The sequence below is a fragment of the Phacochoerus africanus genome, chromosome 14, assembly GCF_016906955.1.
Source record: "Phacochoerus africanus isolate WHEZ1 chromosome 14, ROS_Pafr_v1, whole genome shotgun sequence".
Taxonomy (NCBI): domain Eukaryota; kingdom Metazoa; phylum Chordata; class Mammalia; order Artiodactyla; family Suidae; genus Phacochoerus; species Phacochoerus africanus.
Genome location: NC_062557.1, coordinates 3636358 through 3658736, shown reverse-complemented (window position 1 = coordinate 3658736; position 22379 = coordinate 3636358). Strand labels below are relative to the sequence as shown.

Here is a 22379-nt window from a genome sequence, read left to right as displayed (position 1 = left end):
CTTCCTTCCGTCTTTTCTTTCTTTCTTTCTACATAATAACCTTCTTAACGGGGGTGAAGCAGTGTCTTACGGTAGTTTTGGTTTGTGTTTCAGTCTCCTTTTGACAGTAAGCTCTCGTTTGAGATGCGTTTCTGTTTCTTGTAACTGGTACTAGTTAGGGTGGGTTTAGCGGCAGGTGCCTCTCAGGTTCTAGCTAACTTGTGCTGAGCACTTAACTGTGAGCTGGGCTCCTCGCTCCCACACGCTGTCACAATTCAACCACCCAGCGAGGTGAGGGCTGCTCATGCTGCCCAGCGTAGGTGAGGCGAGGGTGGACAGGTACCTGCCCGGAGGCACATAAATAGGATTCAAAGGCAGGTCTCCACCTGAGCCATGACCTTGAGCCTCCGCCAGGGCAGGGTGGGCATTTTGTCAAGCCACTGCCAGGGGACAAGACTCAGAGCACTGGTGTTGGGGGAGGGGGGAGACCCCAAGACCTGGATAGTGCCAGGGTGCGGGCACTGAGTCTCCTTCCTTCTCCCCCAGGATGAGATGATTGGAGGCTGGTAGCCTCTTGGGAAGTGGAGCACATTGCCCAGAAGGGCTGCTGCGGCATCGAATATGGGCTTCCTTCCTTCTGGGAACGAACGGGGGGTCGAGAAGGAAGCCGCCCACCGCCCCCACTCAGTGAGCTGATGGTGTTCAGACCCAGGGCTGGGTCTCAGTGAAAGCCCCACTCCGTGGCCTGGCCCCCGGGGCCTTGGTGTGTTATGGAGCCCCTCTTGAGGCTTGGCTTGGCTTGGCTGTGTGGCTCTCATGTTCAGGAGTGAGGCGAGCAGAGCCCGCCCACCTAGGGCCTCCCACCTGCTCAGCACCACCCACCCTCCCACAGGGGTCTTCGCTGCTCCCTGAGTGGCCCGAAGCCTGGGCTTCCCGTAAACCAAGGGGTGGTGGTGGTAGAGGCTGCTGCGGCAGGAGGGGCAGAGCCAGCCAGCGTGGACGCCCCCCCGGGGCCTCAGGGCCACAGGACAGCCCCAGCAGAGGAGCCGGGAGGGGGCCAGGCTGGGCGGCAGGCACAGCTGGGCCTGCGGGGAAGGAGGGTGGAGGGGCCTCTGGGGAAGGGACTTACCAGCAGGCAGCTCTGCTGAGACCCCAGGGGGCCCGCCTCGATTCCGGTAATGACAGAAGGTGGGGTGGGGTGCCAGCTTCTGCCTGCCCAGGGCCACCCCTCCCCTCGCCCGTCTCCCACCTGCTCCCCGCCCCCCCGCCAGAGTCCTCCTCCTCCCCTTGCAGTTGGTTCCCAGGTGCCCCCCTCCCTGGAAGTTTCTGCTCACACAGGTACAGCAGGGGTGGTCTCTTGACAGCTGGGCAGGGCTGGGGGCGGGGATCCTGCGCTCTGGTGCAGCCTGTTGAGGGGTCAGGAGAGGTCCAGTCCCGCCCCCCCCCCAATCTGACCGTCAGCTCAGATGCCTTCCCAGCCAGGCCTGAAGTGGGTACCAGGCACGGGCCCAGGCTCAGCTCCCTGAAAGCTGCTCCCCACCTGCCCTGGGAGGGAGGTGCCCTTGGGAGGGCACGGAGCGGGAGGGTACTTCCCAGGCAGGTGGATGGGATCTTCACCTGAGCTGCCTGTGACCCTCCTCTGGGGGCCACTCTGTGCGGCCAGGATGGGGGTGGGGACAGGGCAGAGGTCGCAGGCCCGCCCCATTGTGTCCCCTCCCTGCCTCTGCTCCCCAGGGCTACGCCCCTGCCTGCCCCACCCCCCAGCCCCGCAGGTGCAGGGAGCCGGGTGCGGTCTCAGGGGAGCCTTGGACAGCTTCCCGGGGCCTGCAGGACGACCGCTCCCTTCCCAGAAAGAGGAAGGAAGGTAAAGCCTCCGTCCCACCCGCTCTGCGCCCAGAAGCTTCTCCCTGTGACCTGGCCTCCGGGAGAGGGGCCAGCTCTGGGGGTGAAGTAGGGCTCCCCGAGCCCCGGGAAGAACCTCTGCCTTCTGGGCTTCAGGGGCCAAGCCCCTCTGTGCCCACTTCCCAGGCTCATTGTGGCCAGGGCTGGGGGTCTGGGTCCTCCCACTTCCCCAGGGTCCTGCTGTGGCCCTCTGCCCTCCGGCTGGCATCACAAGCTTGTCCTCACCTGATTGCAGCCCCGACCCCCCACCCCTGCCTGGGGAGGCAGCAAAGGCCTTTTCTCTGTGCCAGCCTTTAAGCTCCAGCAGTGACAGAGGAGAGAGCTTTAAACTCCCCCAGGGGTCGTGTTTATGCAAAATATATGCAAAACACATGCAAAGAGAGCCCTGCCCCAGCCAGTGACCCCGCTCCGCTCCGGGTGAGAAGAGCCCTTCAAGCCAGGTGCCTGTAGCTACAGGCCTGTCCCCACCTACTGCGTGCAGGGGTTCTGGGGCAGGCAGGTCGGGGCTGTGAGGAGGGGTGCGCCGGTGGCTTTCAGAGGATTTCGTCCCCGTGGGGAGACGAAGAACGGGCATCGCCAGCGACAGGTGATGGGCTGGTTAAATGGCGCTCCCGTCTCCGTGGTAAAGGATGATGGCGCTGCAGGACCCCAGAGATGGTCACCGTGAAGCGGGCTCGGCTGTCCTGCGCTTCCTTCGTCTGTTCCGCATCTGCGTGCCGGCTGCCCCGCAGGTGCAGGTGCTGTTCTAGGCGCCGGGACAGCCAGCCGGAAGGAAGCATTCCGGTGTGTTGGAAGGAAAAAGGAGAGCGGGGAGCAGGCAGGGGGCCGGGGATGGGTTCTGAAGTTCAAGGCTGGCTGGGTGATTGAGCCAGGCCTTGAAGGCAGCAGGGGTGAGCCTCACAGGAAAAACTGGGGGACCGCTGGAGCAGCAGCCCTGGGGGACAGTGGCCCTGGGGAGGTGTGGGGGGTGTGTTCCCCGAATTGCGGGAGGCCTGAGGTTCCAGCAGAAAAGTGGGCGGCAGGCAGGGTGGGAGTTGGGCTTGTGTTGGGCAGGGGGTGGGGGGTCCTGGTGGGAGTCCAGGGCCCGTGGAGTGGAGGCCCGGGTCACCTGGGTGGAGATGCTGGGAGAGGTCGGTGTCTGGGTGTACTGGGGGACACTCTGATGTTTCCCCCTTATTTGCATTCAACAAACCCCCAAAGCGGAAGCAGAGACCAGTGTGTCCTGCCCAAGAGGCACGGGAGCTGCGGGTGTGCCTGACACCAGTCGGGAGGTGGGAGGGCAGCCTGGCCCGCTCTGCCCACTGGGGGCTTTCCGTCAGTGGCGCCGGCGCCCGCGGCCACCGCGAGGCAAGGCCAAGTCCACTGATGGGGAAGAGGGCTGTTTCTTCACCTAGGGAGCCTCCTTGGGGTGGAGCCTTTTCTGGGGTTCCTGGGGTTCACCTCTCCTGACTTCCCCCTGTGGGAAAGGGAAAGGGGCAAAGCCGGCTGCCTCTGAAAGTGGATTTTTGCAGCAGCCCAAAGCCACTTTCTATTAAGCATGGCAAATGAGTGGCTGGTCAAAACCGGATCATGCAACTTTTGATCCCAAAGCAGCCCTGGCTCCTACTGAAGTCCCCGAGGCTGGTTCCCCCCCCGCCCCCCCGGCGGTGGCTCAGAGCCTGGTTGCAAAGCCAGGGTTTCTGCAAAGCTTTTCAGGACCCAGGGCGTGTCCTCCCAAGGTCACTCGCAGCGCAGCACGGAAGCGGTGCCCCCCGCAGACCCCTTAGTGACCTCACGCTGCAGTGGGGGGCAGAGGTAGGTCCCTGTGGAGCCACCAGACGGTGGCGACTTGCGCTCTCCTTCTTTAAAACAGCCGTCAGCACAGCCCCGCTCCCATCACAGTTGTGAGGCTCTATGACATAGGTCTCTAAATCCCTGTCACATTCACGGCTTTCTCCTCACTGTTTATCTCTGGACCTAAACAGTCACTGCCAAGGCTCTGTCGACACCCCCTGAGCGCCCCTCGCTGCTCCTCACTCAAAGCTTCCGGACATGGGAGTTCCCGTCGTGACTCAGTGGTTAACAAATCCGACTAAGGACCATGAGGTTGCGGGTTCGATCCCTGGCCTTGCTCAGTGGGTTAAGGATCCGGCGTTGCCGTGAGCTGTGGCTCAGATCCGGCATTGCTGTGGGTGGCTGTGGTGTAGGCTGGTGGCTACAGCTCCAATTAGACTCCTAGCCTGGAAACCTCCATATGCTGTGGGTGCGGCCCTAAAAAGACAAACACACACACAAGGAAAGAAAAGAAAGGAAAAGATTTCACTTATGAGGAGGTGGAGGCTCACCCTTGGGCTTCAGGTTCCCCCCACCCAAGTTTGCCAAATGTAGTAAAACAAACCAGCAAGAGACTGGGTGCCACATTCAGTGCGAGTTTCAGAGAAATAACGTACATTTTGTAGGGTAAGTATATCCCTTGCAACAGATGGGATATACTTATACAAAGGGGTAGTCATTGTTTGCCTGAAATGCACATTTAACTGAGCATTTTCTCTGGCAGCCCTAGTCCCTCCACCCCATAGACTTCTTGCACTGCAGCTGCCTTTTTTTCATCCTGCCTTTCCCGGAGCTGAAATGACTTCTTCTTTTTGCCTTTGATAGCTTCCCAATTGCAGCAGTAAAAAAATTCTTGTCAGCAGGATGATTGAAAATTTAACTACACAGGGAAGCATTTGTTTTATTTGTGTCTTGTCCGAGGCCTAAGATGGATTTCCAGTCATAGCTCTGCCGTTTGGGATATTACCTGGGGGCTGGTGCTCGGTAGGCATTTTACTCTCATTTGTATGAGGTGCCTCTGTAGCCTGAGTAGAATATTCGTTCGTGTTTGGGGCCCTGCAGTAACATTTATTCCCCCCAATTTTGCTGCAGCGGGTTCTTAGTGTTTTACCGTTTTACTATTGCCATAAATTTATATTCTACAGAATTATGACACTATTCAGCTACTCATGGGCTTATTATTTCGGTTTGTGTTTTCAAGCCAAGGAAATAAAATTTACTCCCAACAATACAGCTGCAATTTTATGTTCCGAAAACTGCCTGAAAAGAATCAACATAATAAGAGCGTGCCTGTGAAACATGTAAAACATCCTTCTCGGAAAAAGTGGGTCCTTCTGTGTCTCCCCTGATGGGACTGGTGGGGTTGGGAGCCCAGCCTAGCAGTTGGGGTCCCCGGGGGGCAGACTTCAAAAGGGTGAAGCAACTTCTTTGCAGGCCGCCTGGAGAGCAAGTTGCTAAGATTTCAGAGCCTCGGCAGCCCGTGAAATGGGAACAGCAGCATGGACTTAGAAGGGCTGGTCAGGAGGCCGGGCTGTAGGTGGCCTCTCTTTGCGTGTCCCAGATGTATCGGTTTTGTGGGGCTGAACAAACTACTGCAGGATGGGCAGCTTTTATCCGTGGAAATTAACCCTCCATGGTTTTGGAGGCCAGGAGTCTGGAGTCAAGGTGTCAGCGGGGTCGTGCTCCCTCCGAAGCCTCGAGGGCAGTGTCCCTCCTTGTCTCCTCCAGCTTCTGGGGCAGCAGGCGTGGCTTGGCTCGTGGCCGTGTCCCTCTAGTCTGTGCCTCTGTGTGTCTCAGGTCTCTCTCTGTGTCTCTGCATCTCTCTCCTCTCTCTCTCTCTTTTTTTTTTTGTTTTTTAGGGCCATACCTGCAGCATGTGGAAGTTCCAGGCTAGGGGTCGAAGTTCCCAGGCTACACCACAGCCACAGCAACTCGGGATCCAAGCCGCATCTGTGACCTACACCACAGCCACGGCAACGCAGCATCCTTAACCCACTGAGTGGGGCTAGGGATTGAACCCACATCCTCATGGATATTAGCCAGGTTCATTACCGCTGAGCCACAGTGGGAACTCCAATTCTGAGTGTTTCTGGGATGGTGTTTCTAGAGGCGATTACGGTTTGACTGGGGACTGAGTGAAGAGACCGCCCTCACCACGGCAGGTGGGCATCGTCCGGTCTCTTTGGGGCCTGAACTGGCCAAGACTGCATCTTTCCTCCCTTTATCTCTTCTCACCCAGGAACATTGGAGCTTCTGGCTCTCGACAGCTGTGACTCCGGACTACACCAGTGGTGTCCTGGTTCTCAGGCCTTTGGCCTTGGACTTGGGGTTTCCTCAGTTCTCCTGGTGTTCAGGTTTAAACCTTGAACTGGAGTTCCCGTCGTGGCGCAGCGGTTAACGGGTCCGACTAGGAACCATGAGGTTGCGGGTTCGGTCCCTGCCCTTGCTCAGTGGGTTAACGATCCGGCGTTGCCGTGAGCTGTGGTGTGGGTTGCAGGCGTGGCTCGGATCCCGCGTTGCTGTGGCTCTGGCGTAGGCCGGTGGCTGCAGCTCCGTTTCGACCCCTGGTCTGGGAACCTCCATATGCCGTGGGAGCGGCCCAAGAAATAGCAACAACAACAACAACAACAAAAGACAAAAGACAAAAAACAAACAAAAAAACCTTGAACTGAGTTCTACAATGGCTTTGCTGGTTCTCGACCCCACAGAGAGTGGACTGTGGGACTCCTTGGCATCTGTAACTGTGCAAGCTTCTTCTCGTTATCACTCCTTTCTAAGGTCGGTCTATGTATTGATCTCTCTATCTACAGATGAGTCTTCAGCTGATCGTGTGCACTTACAGATATTTTTCAATGGTGAATAGTGAATATTTTTCGATACCATCTGCTGTTGGTTGAATGAAGAGTATGGAACTGAGAAAAAGTTGTGTTGACTCTGAGTTATCAGTAGCATAAAGCGAGTGTTTTGTTATCCATCCCGATGGGTTAGAAGGAAAAATGCTATGCAAGGAGTTCCCGTTGTGGCTCAGCGGGTTAAGACCCCAACATCGTGTCTGTTGGGATGTGGGTTCCACCCCTGGTCTCACTCTCAGTGGGTGGTTAAGGATCCAGCATGGCTGCAAGCAAGCTGTGGCATAGGTTGCAGGTGTGGCTCGGATTTGGTGTGGCTGTGGCTGTGGCGTAGGCTGGTAGCTGCAGCTCAGATTGGATCCCTAGCCTGGGAACTTCCATAGGACCCAGGTGTGGCCATAAAAAGAAAAAAAAAATCAGGAGTTCCCGTCATGGCATACCATGAGGTTGCCTGCCCTTGCTCAGTGGGTTAGCGATCCGGCGTTGCCGTGAGCTGTGGTGTAGGTTGCAGACGCGGCTCGGAGCCCGAGTTGCTGTGGCTCTGGCGTAGGCTGGCAGCTACAGCTCTGATTCGACCCCTAGACTGGGAACCTCCCTATGCTGCGGGAGCAGCCCAAGAAATGGCAAGAGACAAAAAAAAAATCATGCATATATATATATATATATATACATTCTTTTTCTCACACTATGCTGTATAGGAGAAATTGACTCAGCACTGTCAATGAACTGTATCGTAAAAAATAAATTTAATAAAAAAAGAAAAAATCTATACTGGTCTTCCTTGATAAGGAGAGACAGCAGTTTTTAGAGAAATAATCTCAAGGATTTTCTCCACCCCACAAAAGATAAGATTTTTAATGTGGCTTAGAAATACTAAAATTATGTTAAATGACTATTCTTTTTTTTTTCTTCTGTCTTTTGTGGCTTTAGGGCCACACCCGTGGCATATGGAGGTTCCCAGGCTAGGGGTCGAATTGGAGCTGCAGCTGCCGGCCTGCACCACAGCCACAGCCACGCCAGATCCGAGCTGCATCTGTGACCTACAGCTCATGGCAACACTGGATCCTCAATGCACTGAGCGAGGCCAGGCGTCGAATCTGAGTGCTCATGGATACTAGTCAGGTTCATTAACCGCTGAGCCACAGCAGGAACTCCCTGACTACACTATTTGAGTTTTTTTTTTTTTTTAATTTGGGTCTCTCTCCTGGCCACAAGTAGATTGACTCACATAGGACAGCCACCCACTCATGACAGGCACAGGTTGGTGAAGATGAGAGGGTAACACTCTTTGGCCAAGTGGACGACACCTTCCAGAACTGGGGGTCTTGCCACCGAGACCCTCTCCTGGGACACATGATGCCCGGAAGCTGAGACTAATGGGAGCACCAGGGGAACCATGAGAAACGCTCATGCCAGGGTCCCCGCCGTTTATCATGGGTCTGTGTTCCCTTGACATGGTGCCCGACCTGGATTTCAGAACCCAAGTGCCCAGAAGGGCTTTGGACCGATACACCCAACGACGCAGGTGGACGGCAATCACATAGAATGACTCCTCGTGACAGAACGTCTTATTGCCCCAGTGAGGACGCGGGCTGGAGCAAAGCCAGATGGCCCTGGACCGCCAAAGCCCCTCATCAGCTCAATCAGCTCCTCCCGCAGCTGGGCAAGTATCCCCAGGCCGAGGCTCCTCTAGAGCTCTGACTCTCCCGGGGGCCGGGATAAAACTCATCCTTTCAGCGGGGCAGCCCAGCCGTGTGACTCAGCAGCTTCTCCATCACAACCGTGGAGAGGAGGTTCCCACATAGGCTGGTGGACCTGAGCTGGGAGCAGTGGCTCAGGGCAGGCAGGATGGCCTCCTGGTGGGGGTCCTTGATCCCACACGGCTCCAAGTGCAGTTTCTAGAGAATCCCTGCAACGTTCTCCAGCAGAACTGGGCTGAGATCAGGACTCTAGGTGGTCAGCTTGATGCCACTCAGATCCAAGTTTTTTGCTGACGGATGCTCGCACACAGAGACAGACGGGTCAAGCCTGCTTCGTTAGCAGCCCGTGAGTTATTGCAAGGCTTGTCCCAGGAGATCTCCAGGCATCTGGGGAACAAAACTGCAAACAGGTCAGAGAAATGCAGTGGTGGCTGAGTTAAATTTGAAGCCTCAGTGATTTGCCCAAAGCCAAGGTCCTAACTGCCCTGGGAAAGTCAATCCCCAGGAAGACCAGTCTCATTTTAGCCTGAGCCCTGTCTTCTGCTGCGATGGCTAAATGAACCAGCACATGCTCAGAGCAGAGAAAGCCTGACGCAGCGTCCCCGTCAAGAGTGGGCATCATTGAATTTCAGTATTAGGAGACCAAACAGAAAATGCTCTCAGCTCTCAGTCTCCCTTTAGCTCACTGCCTGGACCCCAGACACCCGTATCTCAGGCCGGGCGAGGCTTCGGAGCGACGTGCCTAAAGAACCGCCCTGTGTGCTTGGGCTGTGGGATGGAAATCCTATGAAATCAGATTGTTATGATCATTATACAGCTACAGATGTGATAAATTCATTTGAGTAATAAAAAGAAATGAAAAGAAAGAAAGAAAGAAAGAACCGCCCCGGGGAGAGGTTCCACAGCGTCAACTGGGGGCCCCGTCGCCAGGGCTCCCTTCCCACCCCTGCATCATCTGCCGGCCGCCTACCAGCTTTCACTCTCCTTTTGGCTCCTCCTGCTCCAATACCATCATCTGCAGAAACCCTCATTCTTTTTCTTTTTCTTTTTTTTTTGTTTTGATTTTTAGGGCCGCACCCGTGGCATAAGGAAGTACCCAGGCTAGGGGTTGAATCAGAGCTACAGCTGCCGGCCTCCACCGCAGCCACAGCCACATGGGATCCAAGCTGCCTCTTCAACCTACACCACAGCTCACGGCAAGGCCAGATCCTTCACCCACTGAGCAAGGCCAGGGATGGAACCCGCAACCTCATGATTCCTAGTCAGATTTGTTTATGCTGTGCCACAATCGGAACTCCGTCTTTTTTTTTTTTTTTTCTTTTCTGGCTACACCTGGGGCATAGAAAGTTCCCGGGCTAGGGGTCAAGTCAGAGCTGCAGCTGAGGCCTGTGCCATAACGATGACAACACCTGATCCGAGCCACATCGGTGACCTTCACCACAGTTTCTGGCCACGAGCAAGACCAGGGATCAAACCTGCATCGTCACAGATGTGCCCTCTTGCAGCCTCTCCGGGAGCAGGTGGGGCCGTGTCATTTTAGGCTTCGCGTTTCTCAGACCCTCCTCCTTCCAGGAGGCGTTTCCCAACGTGAACTCGGCGACGCCTCCGCACTTTTGCCTTGGCATCCCTAGAACCTCTGGTTCCCCCCATGACTCTTCATGTTCCCTGACCCTGCCAGTATCTTCTGGGGGTGCTCGGGGCCCCCCCAGGCTACCTGGCTCAGACTCACCTGGGCCGATCCTCTGGGCAAGCAGGACATTACGCTCATCCAGTGCTGCCTGTAGGGTCCCCCTGGGCGGCTTCTGCAGCGGCTCCCCCAAAGGGAAGCACCCCAAGGGCCAGGCCCGCACGCGGGCCTTCGGGGCCGTACAAGGCCTTAATGAACAGTGGTGGGATGCGCTCTGTGGGCGGCTCCTCCAGAGCAGCGCTGCCCAAGCCCTCATTCCTCAGCAGGTCCCCGGGTCTGACTTTGCTGCGAAAGGCCTCCTGTTGCATCTCGGAGGAAACAACACGTCTCTGTCAGGCCACGGGGAGGGCGTACCTTCATCTGCCCGCTCCCCCCCTTCGAAAGAACAAACTCCTGGCTGAAGTTACTGCTCCGGAAATCAAGGAAGACCCTCCGTTTCCCCTCGTTCCCGTGGGCACCAGGCCATCATGTTTTCTACGCTGGCATCCGAACAGTTGTCTCTCAAGTACCAGGGGGGAGGAACGCCAAGGTTCCGATCGCTGCTTTGCTGGAAGCGTGTCCCACTGGAAACGGAGCACCGGAGCCCGCGATGCCGACCCCGGTGTGGAGGGGACGCATTTGCAGGCCATTATGCCGAGGCCGAAGCTAAAGGAATGGGATTTCGTGTGGTGACACAGCCTGCCCCTCGGTCACCGAAGCAAACCCAGATGGTCGTGGCAAAGGAGCTCGTCCTAAAATAAATGCCATTAAAAAAAAGAAACGGAGGGAGTTCCCGTCGTGGCGCAGTGGGTAACGAATCCGACTAGGAGCCATGAGGTTGCGGGTTCGATCCCTGGCCTCGCTCAGTGGGCTAATGAACTGGCGTTGCCGTGAGCTGTGGTGTAGGCCACAGACATGGCTCAGATCCTGCGTTGCTGTGGCTGTGGTGTAGGCCGATGGCTACAGCTCCAATTGGACCCCTAGCCCGGGAACTTCCATATGCCGCAGGTGCGGCCCTAAAAAGCCAACCCCCCCCCAAAAAAAAAACACCTAAATATTAAAAAAAAAAGGAGTTCCCATCGTGGCTCAGTGGTAACAAACCCAACTGGTTTCCATGAGGACGCAGATTTGATTCCTGGCCTCGCTCAGTGAGTTAAGCATCCCGAGTTGCTGTGGCTGTGGTGTAGGCTGGCAGCAACAGCTCTGATTTGATCCCTAGCCTAGGAACATCCATATGCCACAGGTGTGGCCCTAGAAAGACACCCAGGATGCAGGTTCCATGCCCAGCCCTACACAGTGGGGTTAAGGAATCAGTGTTGCTACAGCTGCGGCAAAGGCCATGACTGCGGCTCAGGTCTGATCCCTGGCCTGGGAACTCCACATGCCTCAGGGCAGCCAAAAAAAAAAAAAAAAAATTACACTATAGTTCATGAAGTGAACCACAAAATATCTTATGTATAAAGAAAAAAAACCCCAGAGGTTCCCATCGGCTCAGTGGTTACGAATCTGACTAGGATCCACGAGGAGGCAAGTTCAATCCCTGGCCTTGCTTAGTGGGTTAAGGATCCGGTGTTGCTGTGAGCTGTGGCGTAGGTGGCAGATGTGGCTCGGATCTGGTGTTGCCTGTGGCTGTGGTGTAGGCCGGCGGTTGTAGCTCGGATTCAACTCCTAGCCCGGGAACCTCCGTATGCCGCGGGTGTGGCCCTAAAAAGCAAAAAAAAAAAGGGGGGGGGGACCCCAGTCGTATATTTTTCACTAAGAAGATGATTGGATTGCTTAAGATATTTTCAAATGATATAAACTAAAGCACATTCAGATGTCAGGATTCAGACAAAATTAAACTACGGAGGCACAATCTTAAATTTGCTCATCTGCAAAGAAATAATTTTTAGAATCTCTCCCTGCCGCCCTGAGCCATACGCCACCATTCAAGACCAGCTGACATGGGGAAGAAGAGGGGAACCTTATCTGAGCTCGGTAACTTACTGCTCTGATGTTGCTGTCGGAGTCGTCAGACCTCAGATCCTGGGGACACCCCAGCCAGAGACTCTAGAGCCGGAAGATTCTGTGTCTCTTCTTTGGGACCCGAGGCTTTTCTCATCCCAGCATCCTCCTTCCAAACATTAACCTCCAATCAGAAAGTGCTACCTCGGAGTTCCCGTCATGGCGCAGCGGTTAATGAATCCGACTAGGGACCATGAGGTTGCGGGTTCGACCCCTGCCCTTGCTCAGCGGGTTAAGGATCCGGCGTGGCCGTGAGCTGTGGTGTAGGTCGCAGACATGGCTCGGATCCCACGTTGCTGTGGCGTAGGCCATCAGCTGTGACTCCGGTTCGACCCGTGGCCTGGGAATCTCCATATGCCGCGGGAGTGGCCCTAGAAATGGCAAAAAGCCCTCCCCCCCAAAAAAAGTGCTACCTGATTAGATTCCAGAATATACCTCGCGTGAAAAAATGCTCAATATCACGAATTATTAGCGAAAGGCAAACCAAAACTACAAGGTACCATCTCACACCAGTCAGAATGGCCATTGATAACAAGTCATCAATGCTGGAGGGGGGGTGGCGAAAGAGAACCCTTCCTCCCTGTTGGCGGGAATGTCAATTGGTACAACCACTATGGAAAACAGATGGCGGTTCCTCAGAAAATTAAATCTAGAACTACGCTATGGTCCAGCCATCCCACTCCAAGGCACGTATCCGGACAAAACGTTCATTCAAAAGGATCCCTGCAGGCACCCCTCGGGGTTCCGCTGCAGCCCAGGGGCCAAAGTGCCTTCGTGCGTGCGGCTTCTTGCCTGCTGCTGAGTCAGACATGAGCAGCTGCTGCTTCTGGGGCCACTAGAGGGAGACCTTCGTGGCCCAGCGTCGTGCTCAGCCAAAGCTACTGCATGCAGCTGCCAGGCATCACAGTGGTGAGAAAGGCTGGATCAAGGGTGTTCCTGTGTGTGCAAGAGAAAGCCTGTGTGTGTGTGTGCGTGTGTGTGCGTGTGCGTGTGCGCGCGTGTGTGTGTGTGTGTGTCCTACCTGGGCGAGAGTGGCGTGGCGCTGGGCAGTGGCCTGGCTTCCCGCATGTGGAGGTCTGGTCACTGGTTGGTGGCTGAGACTGACTTGGAGGCTGGGGGGACGCAGTGGGCGCTGGCATCCAGGCAGGCAGTTCAGCAAAGAAGAGCCACCCAGGCTGCAATGAGGGCACGTACTGGGAGCCTTTTCCATGCCCTGTGCTGTGCTAAGCATTCCGTGTCAATGATGGGAAACAGCCCTATTCATATAAGATCCACTTCACAGATGAGGAAATTGAGGCCCAGGGAGCCTGAGCTAGAGGTTTAACCGAGACACAGGATGCAAAGGGCTCTTGGCCCCTCAGTGTGCGGCCTCAAGCCCTGGGTGAGTCCTGTGTGCCCCTGAGGTGCCCGTTGCAACGGCCTTGCCCGCCCCCCCCCCGACCCGTCGTGACTTTCTCCCCTTCTCCTTCTGGGCATGCCCAGGGGGCCCCTGTGCTGGACTGAATGCTCTGCTGTCAGAAATTCTCGATGCTTCTGACCCCAGGGCCCTGCGCTGTCATTCTGCCCTGGGCCCTGCACCCTGGCAGCTGGGCCAGCTCCCCTGTCCCTGTCCTGTGTCATCAGGTGCAGCAGGCAAGGAACCACCTCCGTGGGAAAAGGGTGCCAAGGGCCGCCCTTCGCCCCAAGGGGCAGCCCTTCTTTCTCATGCTCTTGGCGGTTGGCTCAGTTGCCCCCACAAACCATAGCTGAATGTGGGAGGCCCCCGGGTGCAGTGGTGCCACTCCTGAGCCCACACCCATCCATCCGCCCTGGCTGTCAGCCGGGGTCTCGGCCCCCACCATCTATGATGCTTGCAAGTCCTCCCCAGCCCCCCGGTCACCCTGGCAGGAGCCCCAAGGTACCACGCATGCCGCAGCCTATGACGGGCCGACCCTTTGCCAAGAGAAATTCTCACACTTCCAGTGGAAGCCTGTGTCTGGGCCGGGCAGGCCTGTCACTCACCTTCAGACCCGCATCTCTGAACACCCACAGCATCTGCCTCCCGCAGCCCGAGGGGCCCGGCGGGGCCGTCCAGCTGGCAGCTTTCTTTCTTCACCCCTGGCTTCTGGGCTGGGCCCCTGCCCTCTGGCCCAGCCTGACCGGCCAGGGTGAACGGCCTCCGGGGCAGGCGGTGTTCTGGGAACAGGCGGTGTCCTGGCCAGGAGAGCAGCCAGAGCTGGAGTCGAATGGGAGGCCTCTCTGAGGTCCACCCAGGGCCCCGAGATCTTCTGCAGGTGCTGTGGACACTCGCCTGTTACAGACCGCCCGAGAGGGGCCTGAGGTCACAGGGGCCTATCCCTGCCACCCTGTCACCTCCACCGCCTGTTACAGACTGCCCGAGAGGGGCCTGAGGTCCCGGGGAAGGCGGGAACGGGGGCCTGTTCCTGCCTCCCTGTCACCTCCACCAGGGTGGCCTGGTCCAGCTGCGTCCCTCACACCTGCCCCCACTCTTCTCTGATCTGAGAATTCACCTCTGGGTCTGCCAAGTGTCCCGAGTCAGCCTTCAAAAGGACGTGGGAGCCACAGCTCCCAGCCGAGCCTGGTCCCCCGCCTCTCTTCAGATCACGTCCTGGGCCCCACGCCACAGCTTGGTGGTCCCAGCGGTCGCCTCCGATGGGTCTCGCCCTCCTGCTTTAGTCTCTGCCTTTGGCTTGGCCTCCTCTCCAGGAAGAGCGACTTCAGCTGCTCAGAGGGGCTCTTCCCTTATTGCTGGGACCCTCTGCTCTTTCTTCCCCTATATTTTAAAACATTCGAGTATCGCTGATTTATAGTATCAGCTTAGTTCCAGGTGTAAAGCACAGTGATTCAGGTATACATCTGTCTGTCTGTCTGTCTGTCTATCCTTTTTCAGATTCTTTTCCCTCATAGGTTATTATAAAATATTGCGCGCAGTTCCCTGAGCCATATAGTCGGCCCTTACGGATTATCTATACATAGTGGTGTGTGTGTGTGTTTATCCCACCCTCCTAATTTACCTCTCCTCCACCCCCTTTCCCCTTTGATAAGTTTCTTTTCTATGTCTGTGAGTCTCTGTTTTATAAAGAAGCTCATGTGTGTCTTTTTTGAGGTTCCGCATATAAGTGATCTCATATAATATTTCTCTTTATCCGTCTGACTTACTTCACTTACTAGGATAAGAGAAGGGCCATCCGTGTGGCTGCAAATGGCTTTATTTCATTCTTTTTTATGGCTGAGTAGTATTCCATTGTATGAATACACCGCATCTTCTTTGTCTACTCGCTTGTCGATGGACGCCTATGCCGCTTCCGTGTCTTAGCTAATATTGTAAATTGTGCTGCCGTATCTTTTCCAATTGTGGTTTTCTCTGGATCTATGCCCAGGAGTGGGACCATTGGATCATATGATAACTCTGTTTTTAGTTTTATAAGGAATCTCCATACTCTTCTGTATCATCCCTCTGCCAGTTTACATTCCCACCAGCGGCGCAGGAGGGCTCCTTTTTCTCCACACCCTCTCCAGCCCTTACTCTTTGCAGATTTTTTTCTTCTTTGTTGGCCACCCCAAGACATATGGAGTTGCCGGGCCAGGGATCAGATCCAAGCTGCAGCTGTGAACTCTGCTGCAGCTGCCGCAACGCCCACTGTGCCAGGCCAGGGGTCGAACCTGCATCCTGATGCTGCAGAGACACTGCTGGTCCCATTGCGTGACAGTGGGAACTCCGTTTATAGAGTTTTTTTTTTTTTTTTTTTGCTTTTTAGGGCTGCACCTGAGGCACATGGACGATCCCAGGCTAGGGGTCTAACTGGAGCTGTAGCCCCTGGCCTACGCCAGAGCCACAGCAATGCCACATCTGAGCCACATCTGTGACTTACACCACAGCTCACGGCAACACCAGATCCTTAACCCACTGAGTGGGGCCAGGGGTCAAACCCACACCCTCATGGATACTAGTCAGGTTCGTTTCCACTGCGCCCACAACGGGAACTCCTAAAGACTGTTTTAATGATGGCCATTCTGACTGGTGTGAGGGGATACTGGTAGTTTTGGTTTGCATTTCTCTAATAATTAGCCATGTCGGGCATCTTTTCATGTGCCTGTTAGCCATCTGTATTTCTTCTTTGGAGAAATGTCTTTTTAGACCTTCTGCCCGTTTTTTGCCTTTATAATTTTATTTATTTTATTTAATTAATTTATTTTTTTCCTTTTTTTTTTTCTTTCTTCTTCTTCAGACCGCACCCAAGGCATGTGGAGGTTCTCAGGCTAGGGGTTGAATCAGAGCTGCAGCTGCCGGCCTGCACCACAGCCACAGCAACACCGGATCCTTAACCCACTGAGCAAGGCCAGGGATGGAACCCACATCCTCATGGATACTAGTCGGGTTCATTAACCACTGAGCCACTACAGGAGCTCCCTAATTTTTATTTCATATTGGCGTATAATTGATTTACTTTTCTGCCCATTTTTTGGATAGTTTTTTTTTTTTTTATATTGAGCTGTAGCTTTCCTTCCTTCTTTTTCTTTCATTTATTCACTCAACAAGCATTCATTAATCACCTATTTATGGACACGCTGTGCTGCGACGGGTGTCCTCTGGGAGCTCGTAATCATAGAAACTTAGGACCCTCCCTGCCCCATCCTTCTTAGAGGGGCCTCGTTGCTTTTCTCCCCACTTTCCTCATTGACGCAGCTCCACCCACAGGGTGAGCCTTGATTGGTTTGAGCCAGTTTGAAAACATCTCAGCCCTTTGGTCACCGTAATTCACGTTGTGTACCCCACTCAGGCCACATGGGCCCCCTAGGATGTAAACTCTACTTTGGCTTTAGCTGGCAGTAGATGTGTTCTTTGTCTGCGGATTTGAACCTGAAGGTGCATACCTTTGGGGCTGCTCAAAGGTATCGTTCCACCAGGTGGGAGAGCCTGGGAGGATGGAGCTGGTTCCCAGGAGGCAGGGCCCCTCTCATGGCCACCGCTTGGGTCCCTGGACGACTCAGATATGGGAGCTGACCACCGCCCCTTGAGGTCTAAGCCGGGTAGAACTTAGTTTTTTGGGTACTTGCCATCCAAAGCATCCCGGCAGACAGTTCTCTGTATCCCAGGAGTCAGTCTCTCCCAAAGGCTCACCCACAGGGAGCCTGCTGCTGGGCGAGGCAGCCCCCTTGACTTCTGGAACACTCTGGCTCAAGAACGTACAAATATTGGAGTTCCCTCATGGTGCAGCGGGTTAAGAATCCAGCATTGTCACCGCCATGGCTCAGTTGCTGCTGTGCCACCGGTTCAATCCCTGGCCTGGGAAATTCTGCACGCGGAAGGCATGACCAAAAAATAAAAAGAATTTTTTTAAAAAAAGGGCTGATAGTGACCCCAGAGCCTCCATTTTGCTTTTCTGGACTGTCTGCCTTTGCTCACGGGTCATCTTCTCCAACGGATGTCTCCAAAGCCCCAGCCCCTGGAATTCTCTGCCATCTCTGCCCAGGAACGCACCCTGGGAAATCTTGCTTCGTGCCACGCCCTTCTGGGTCTCTCCAGACTCCCTCTGCCACGGGTGTTTTCAACTCCCCACAAGCTCGTCCTGCTTGACCCTAACCTGGCCCTCGGGACAAAGTCATAGGGACGCGATGGCACAGGTCACGCTGCATGAGAGGTCCCCAGGGTGCTCCGAGAGAAGGAGGCCTCCGAGAGGTCAGCGAGGGACCATAACTGGTCCAGGAGGCAGATGGAGCATAAACCACAGGGAGGGGGCGGGACCCCCCACCTGGAACTGGGGGAGGCGCTCAGGCCAAAAGCTCGGTCCAAGAGGTGCATCGAGGTACCGCTGGGACACGGGGTTGGTAGATTCTGGACCCAGCGAGGCTTCAGGCTCCCGGAACACGTGCGGATGGTCTGACACGTGGCCATCTCTCAGCCACCACCCTGGGCCCCGGCTGAGGCCCACTGCCTGCGACCCCAGGACGGAGCCTCCCTCCTACAACGGGGAGAAGATCCCAGAAAGACGGCTAACCATGGGGCCTGGCCGGGCCAACGCCCCACATGATCTCGGGGCTCAGCTGCCTGGATGGGGAGGCTGGCCCTGGGCTGAGTTCCCGAGAAGCCCCGGGAGCAGCGCTCTGGGGACGCTTCCCATCCGTTGCAATTTGTGCCGTTTTTGCTTGTTTGTTTGTTTTGTCTTTTGAGGGCTGCACCCGCAACATGTGGAGGTTCCCAGGCGAGGGGCTGAAGAAAAGCACGTGCTGATCTTCACTTTTCGGGACTTTGAAACGGTGAGGCGTCTGTGTGGAGCTCCAGCAACGTGACGCGTGGATTGTTATCGTTACGTGTTTTTGTGTATGTGGGTCTCTGACCTGGTTCTTGGCACAGAGCACCTAAAACCCCGGTAATTTCCTAAGCGGTGAGAACAGCAGGATTATCTTTTGTCCTAATATTTGGTCTCTGACCCCGGTTCCTGACGCAGGGCTCCTAAATCCCTTGGAATTTCCTGGGCAATCGTCACCCAGGCGACTCTGGGTGGGGACTGGTCACCAGAAGGACCAGACGGTGATTAGAAGCTGGGGACGTGCGGCCCATCCCCCGCCCTCCGGGAAGGGAAGAGGGGCTGGAAACGGGGTTAATCATCACGGCTGCCTGTGGGAGGACGGCTCCAGAGCAATCCCCACCGCGCAGGGTTGGGAGGGCCTCTGGGCTGTGACCACATCTACGTGCTGGGAGGGTGAGGCACCCCGTCGGGGGGAGGGGGGAGGACAGGAGGCCCCGTGCCGAGGACCCGCTCTGTCCTCACCTGTGTACCTCTTCGTGGCGGCTCATCTGGGTCGTCCTGCGTCCTTTCTCCTGTAATAAACCGAGTTCCGAGAGCTGTGCTGACGGGTGATGGGATCCAGAGGGAGGAGGACGTGGGAACCTCTGACTTGCAGCCAAGTTGAGCAGACGTGGAGGGTCACTCGGGGATCAAGCCCTTGGGCTCGGGCTCTGAGGGGGGGGGACAGTCTCATGGGCCAGAGGCCTTAACCTGTGGCGCTGTCTCCAGGTCGACAGTGTCAGAGTTGGGTTCAGCTGTAGGACGGCCATCTGGTGTCACGAGAATCGCCTGGTGGGGGAGTGTGGTGGGGGGGCGGGAGCGGCAGAGGGGGGCGGGGTGGCAGATGCTCTGCAGACACCAGGGGACCAGGGTAGAGACAGGGGCCACAGGTGGGACAAAGTGTGGCTCTTGGGCAACCTTGACAAGGGCGGTGGGGACAAAAGCCAGCCCGTGTGGACCGAGAAGATGCTGTTGGGGGCTGGGGGTGGGAAAGCAGAGCAGATGCTGCTTGGTGGGAGTTTCTCTGCCCAGGGGGCAGGAAGGGAAGCTGAGAGCAGAGAGCGGGGTCCTGGGAGGGACCCTGAGCCGGGAGGTAGCCCAGTATGTCTGGGGTGGGCAGCGAAGGATGGAGGGACGTGACGGGGAGGTGATGGTGAGAGGGGAGAAGGGACAGTCCCTCTGGGGAGGGTGCCACCCGCTGGGGAGGCTGGTGGCCAGTTGGTCGGGGATGGACTGGGCTTTCTGATCATCAGTGAAGGAAGAGCCGAGGGAGACGTGCGGAGAGAGGAAAGGTCCCTGCCCCCAGAAACAGCCAGGAGGGAGCGAGCTCCCGAGGAAGCTGACTGGGGAAAGGGTGTCGGACTCCCGGGGCGGGGGGTGTCTCTGGACCCCTAGATCTAATCCGTACGTGACAAGAAAGCCCATCCCTGGCCTGCCCCCCTCAGCTGCTTGCAGGAGCGGGGGGTGGGGGGGACCGTGCTTGGGTCTGCGCCTGGACCCCTGCCTCCTCTTCTGGGCGCGTTCCACTCCCTTAGCCGCTGACGGTGGCAGGCCTGGAGTTCCTATGATATTTCTGCCAAGAGGATTGGAGGGCTGTCCCCAGGGAGAGCTGGGGCTCGGGGACCTCGGGCCTGCTTGCCTGGCCAGTGGGCCATTCCACTCAGGTGGAATATTCTTGGGGAGACCTGGGGGACCTTTGGGAGAGGTGCTGGAGTCCCTGAGCCATCCCTGGCTTGCGCCCGACTAGTAAGGAGCAAAGGACAAGCCACTGAGTGGAAAGAGACCGTTGCACTGCATACAGTTGCTGAAGGACCCAGATCCAGAATATGCAGACCTGTCAACAGCAGTGGGACAGACAGTGGGTGCAAAAGGAAAACGGGCAAAGGAGTGGCACAGAGGGTTGGGGACCCGGCTCGCCTCTGGGGAGGTGCAGGTTCCATCCCCAACCCAGTGCAGTGGGTTAAGGATCGGGCATTGCTGCAGCTGTGGCGTAGGTCGCAGCTGCAGCTCCCCTTCCATCCCGGGCCCGGGAACTTCCATGAGCTGCGGGTGTAGCCAAAAAAGAAAAAAAGATTAAAGATCCGGCTCTGGTGCTGTCACTGCTGTGGCTCAGTCACTGCTGTGGCTTGGGTTCGATCCCTGGCCCAGGAACTTCCGTGGGTCACAGGCGCAGCCAAAAGAAAGCCAACCAGGCGATTTTAATATTCTCCTTTCTGCTTCTCTCTGTGGTCCAGCTTTCTACAAAGATCATCTATTACATACGTAATTTAAAATAAAGCATCATTTCAAAGTCCATTCTCTCTGATTCAATATTTGCCCTTCTGGGGCCCCCCCCGCCCCCCGAGGAAATAACCCCACATGAAGGATGAGTGGTTCAGGAAAGACACGATTCAGTGGAGCAGATTCGAGGCTCCCCTCGAAAACCCTCCCTTCCCCACCCCCAGCACATTTTCCAGGGGGGGGCCTGAGACCCCAGAGCAGGCGGTCAGTGCTGGGCCATCAGCCGCCTTGGAAACTGAAAAAGAGTGGGCACAGCTTGTCTCCGCTGACCCAGCTGCCATGCTGTTTGCCAGACTCAATGACTTCTTAGATCTCCCCAAGAACTCTGTGAGGACAGCCACTCTTATCGTCCCCTATTTCAGGTGAGGCATATGAAACTCACCAAGCACAGGTAACCTGCCACAACGGGGCAGGACTCGGAGCAGGCTGAGTGCCCCGTGTGGCTGGTCCAGCCTGGTCTCACGCCCTTGGGTGCCTCCAAGCAGCCATACATACCCTCTTCCTCCTCAGAAACAGAATCTTGGCCCTGGGGATGAATAGGGATGGGCCTATACCAGTCATACCAACCCCTTGTTCTTTTTCCAGGGATTGGTCCAGAGTGATCATGAGACCCGGGCCTGCCAGTCAAATGCAAGGGGAGTGTCTCTGTAGGCTTCTGAGAAGTTCAAGGAGAAATATGTTTCGCTTGCTCCCCATTTCCTCTTACTCGGTGCACTGTCATTTCATGAGGGAGTGATGCTTGGAGCTGTGGCAACTGTACGGTGCCCATGAGGAGCAAGCGCTCCATTGCTAGGGTAACTCGAAGTCTGGATTTGATTTCTCGGAATGCAAGACTTTCAGCACTAAAACTGGAAAAGTCTTGGATGGTTGGTCACCCTAAATTGGTAAGATAGGCTACCAGGGTGTGTATTGTACAACACGGGGACGATATTATGTAATAACAATAAATAGAGTGTAACTTTTAAACTTGTTTTTTTTTTTTTTGTCTTTTTGCCATTTCTAGGGCTGCTCCCATGGCATATAGAGGTTCCCAGGCTAGGGGTCTAATCAGAGCTGTAGCCACCGGCCTACACCACAGCCACAGCAACTTGGGATCCGAGCCACGTCTGTGACCTACACCACAGCTCACGGCAACGCCAGATCCTTAACCCACTGAGCAAGGCCAGGGATCAAACCCACAACCTCATGGTTCCTAGTCGGATTCGTTAACCACTGAGCCACAACGGGAACTCCAACCTTTAAACATTTTATACAAATATCAAAATCACTTTTAAAAAAACACAAAAAATTCATGATTGTCTTTATGGTGGAAATCTCTGTTTTTTTGTTTTTTATTTTTTTGTCTTTTTAGGGCCACTCCCCCGGCATATGGAGGGTCCCAGGCTAGGGGTCGAATCCGAGCTGTAGCCACCGGCCTACACCACAGCCACAGCCACGCCAGATCCGAGCCGCATCTGCGACCTACACCACAGCTCACGGCAACACCGGATCCTTAACCCACTGAGCGAGGCCGGGGATCGAACCCGCAACCTCATGGTTCCTAGTCAGATTCGTTTCTGCTGCACCGACGGGACCTCCTCCTCCATTTTTTCTGACATTTCTTGGCAGCTGAGTGCTCACTGTTTCTCTTCTTTCCGGCCCCCCTCCCTGCCTCCCTCCCCCCACAAACTACAAGCCCCAAGGACGGGGGCGCAGATGGGACAGTTCGGCTTCGCTCCATCCCAGTCTCAGGGGTCCATGGTCTTGGTTTAACCTGGGCCAGGAAATGAGGCCAGGCCTGCCCTGCCCGGCTGGTCTCCTTCCTGGGCTGGGGGCTCACGGCACCCTCCCCCCAACCCCATTTGGAGGCCCCAGGCAGATTGAGATCAGCTGTCCTCTCACCCTGGGCCTGACTCAG

At 55.9% G+C, this 22379-nt stretch overlaps 1 protein-coding gene across 1 annotated transcript in view; it reads right to left on the bottom strand.

The window, feature by feature from the left end:
• Positions 1-10006: 10006 nt before the first annotated feature.
• The window catches only part of LOC125114983 (basic salivary proline-rich protein 2-like), a 53676-nt gene continuing 41303 nt past the window's right edge, over positions 10007-22379 (bottom strand). Inside the window, exons 7-8 of the mRNA XM_047758680.1 lie at positions 17666-17875; positions 10007-10258 (exon numbers count right to left, since the gene is read on the bottom strand). Of these exons, the coding sequence (XP_047614636.1) occupies positions 10007-10258; positions 17666-17875 (462 nt within the window). The remainder of the gene's footprint in view (positions 10259-17665; positions 17876-22379) is intronic.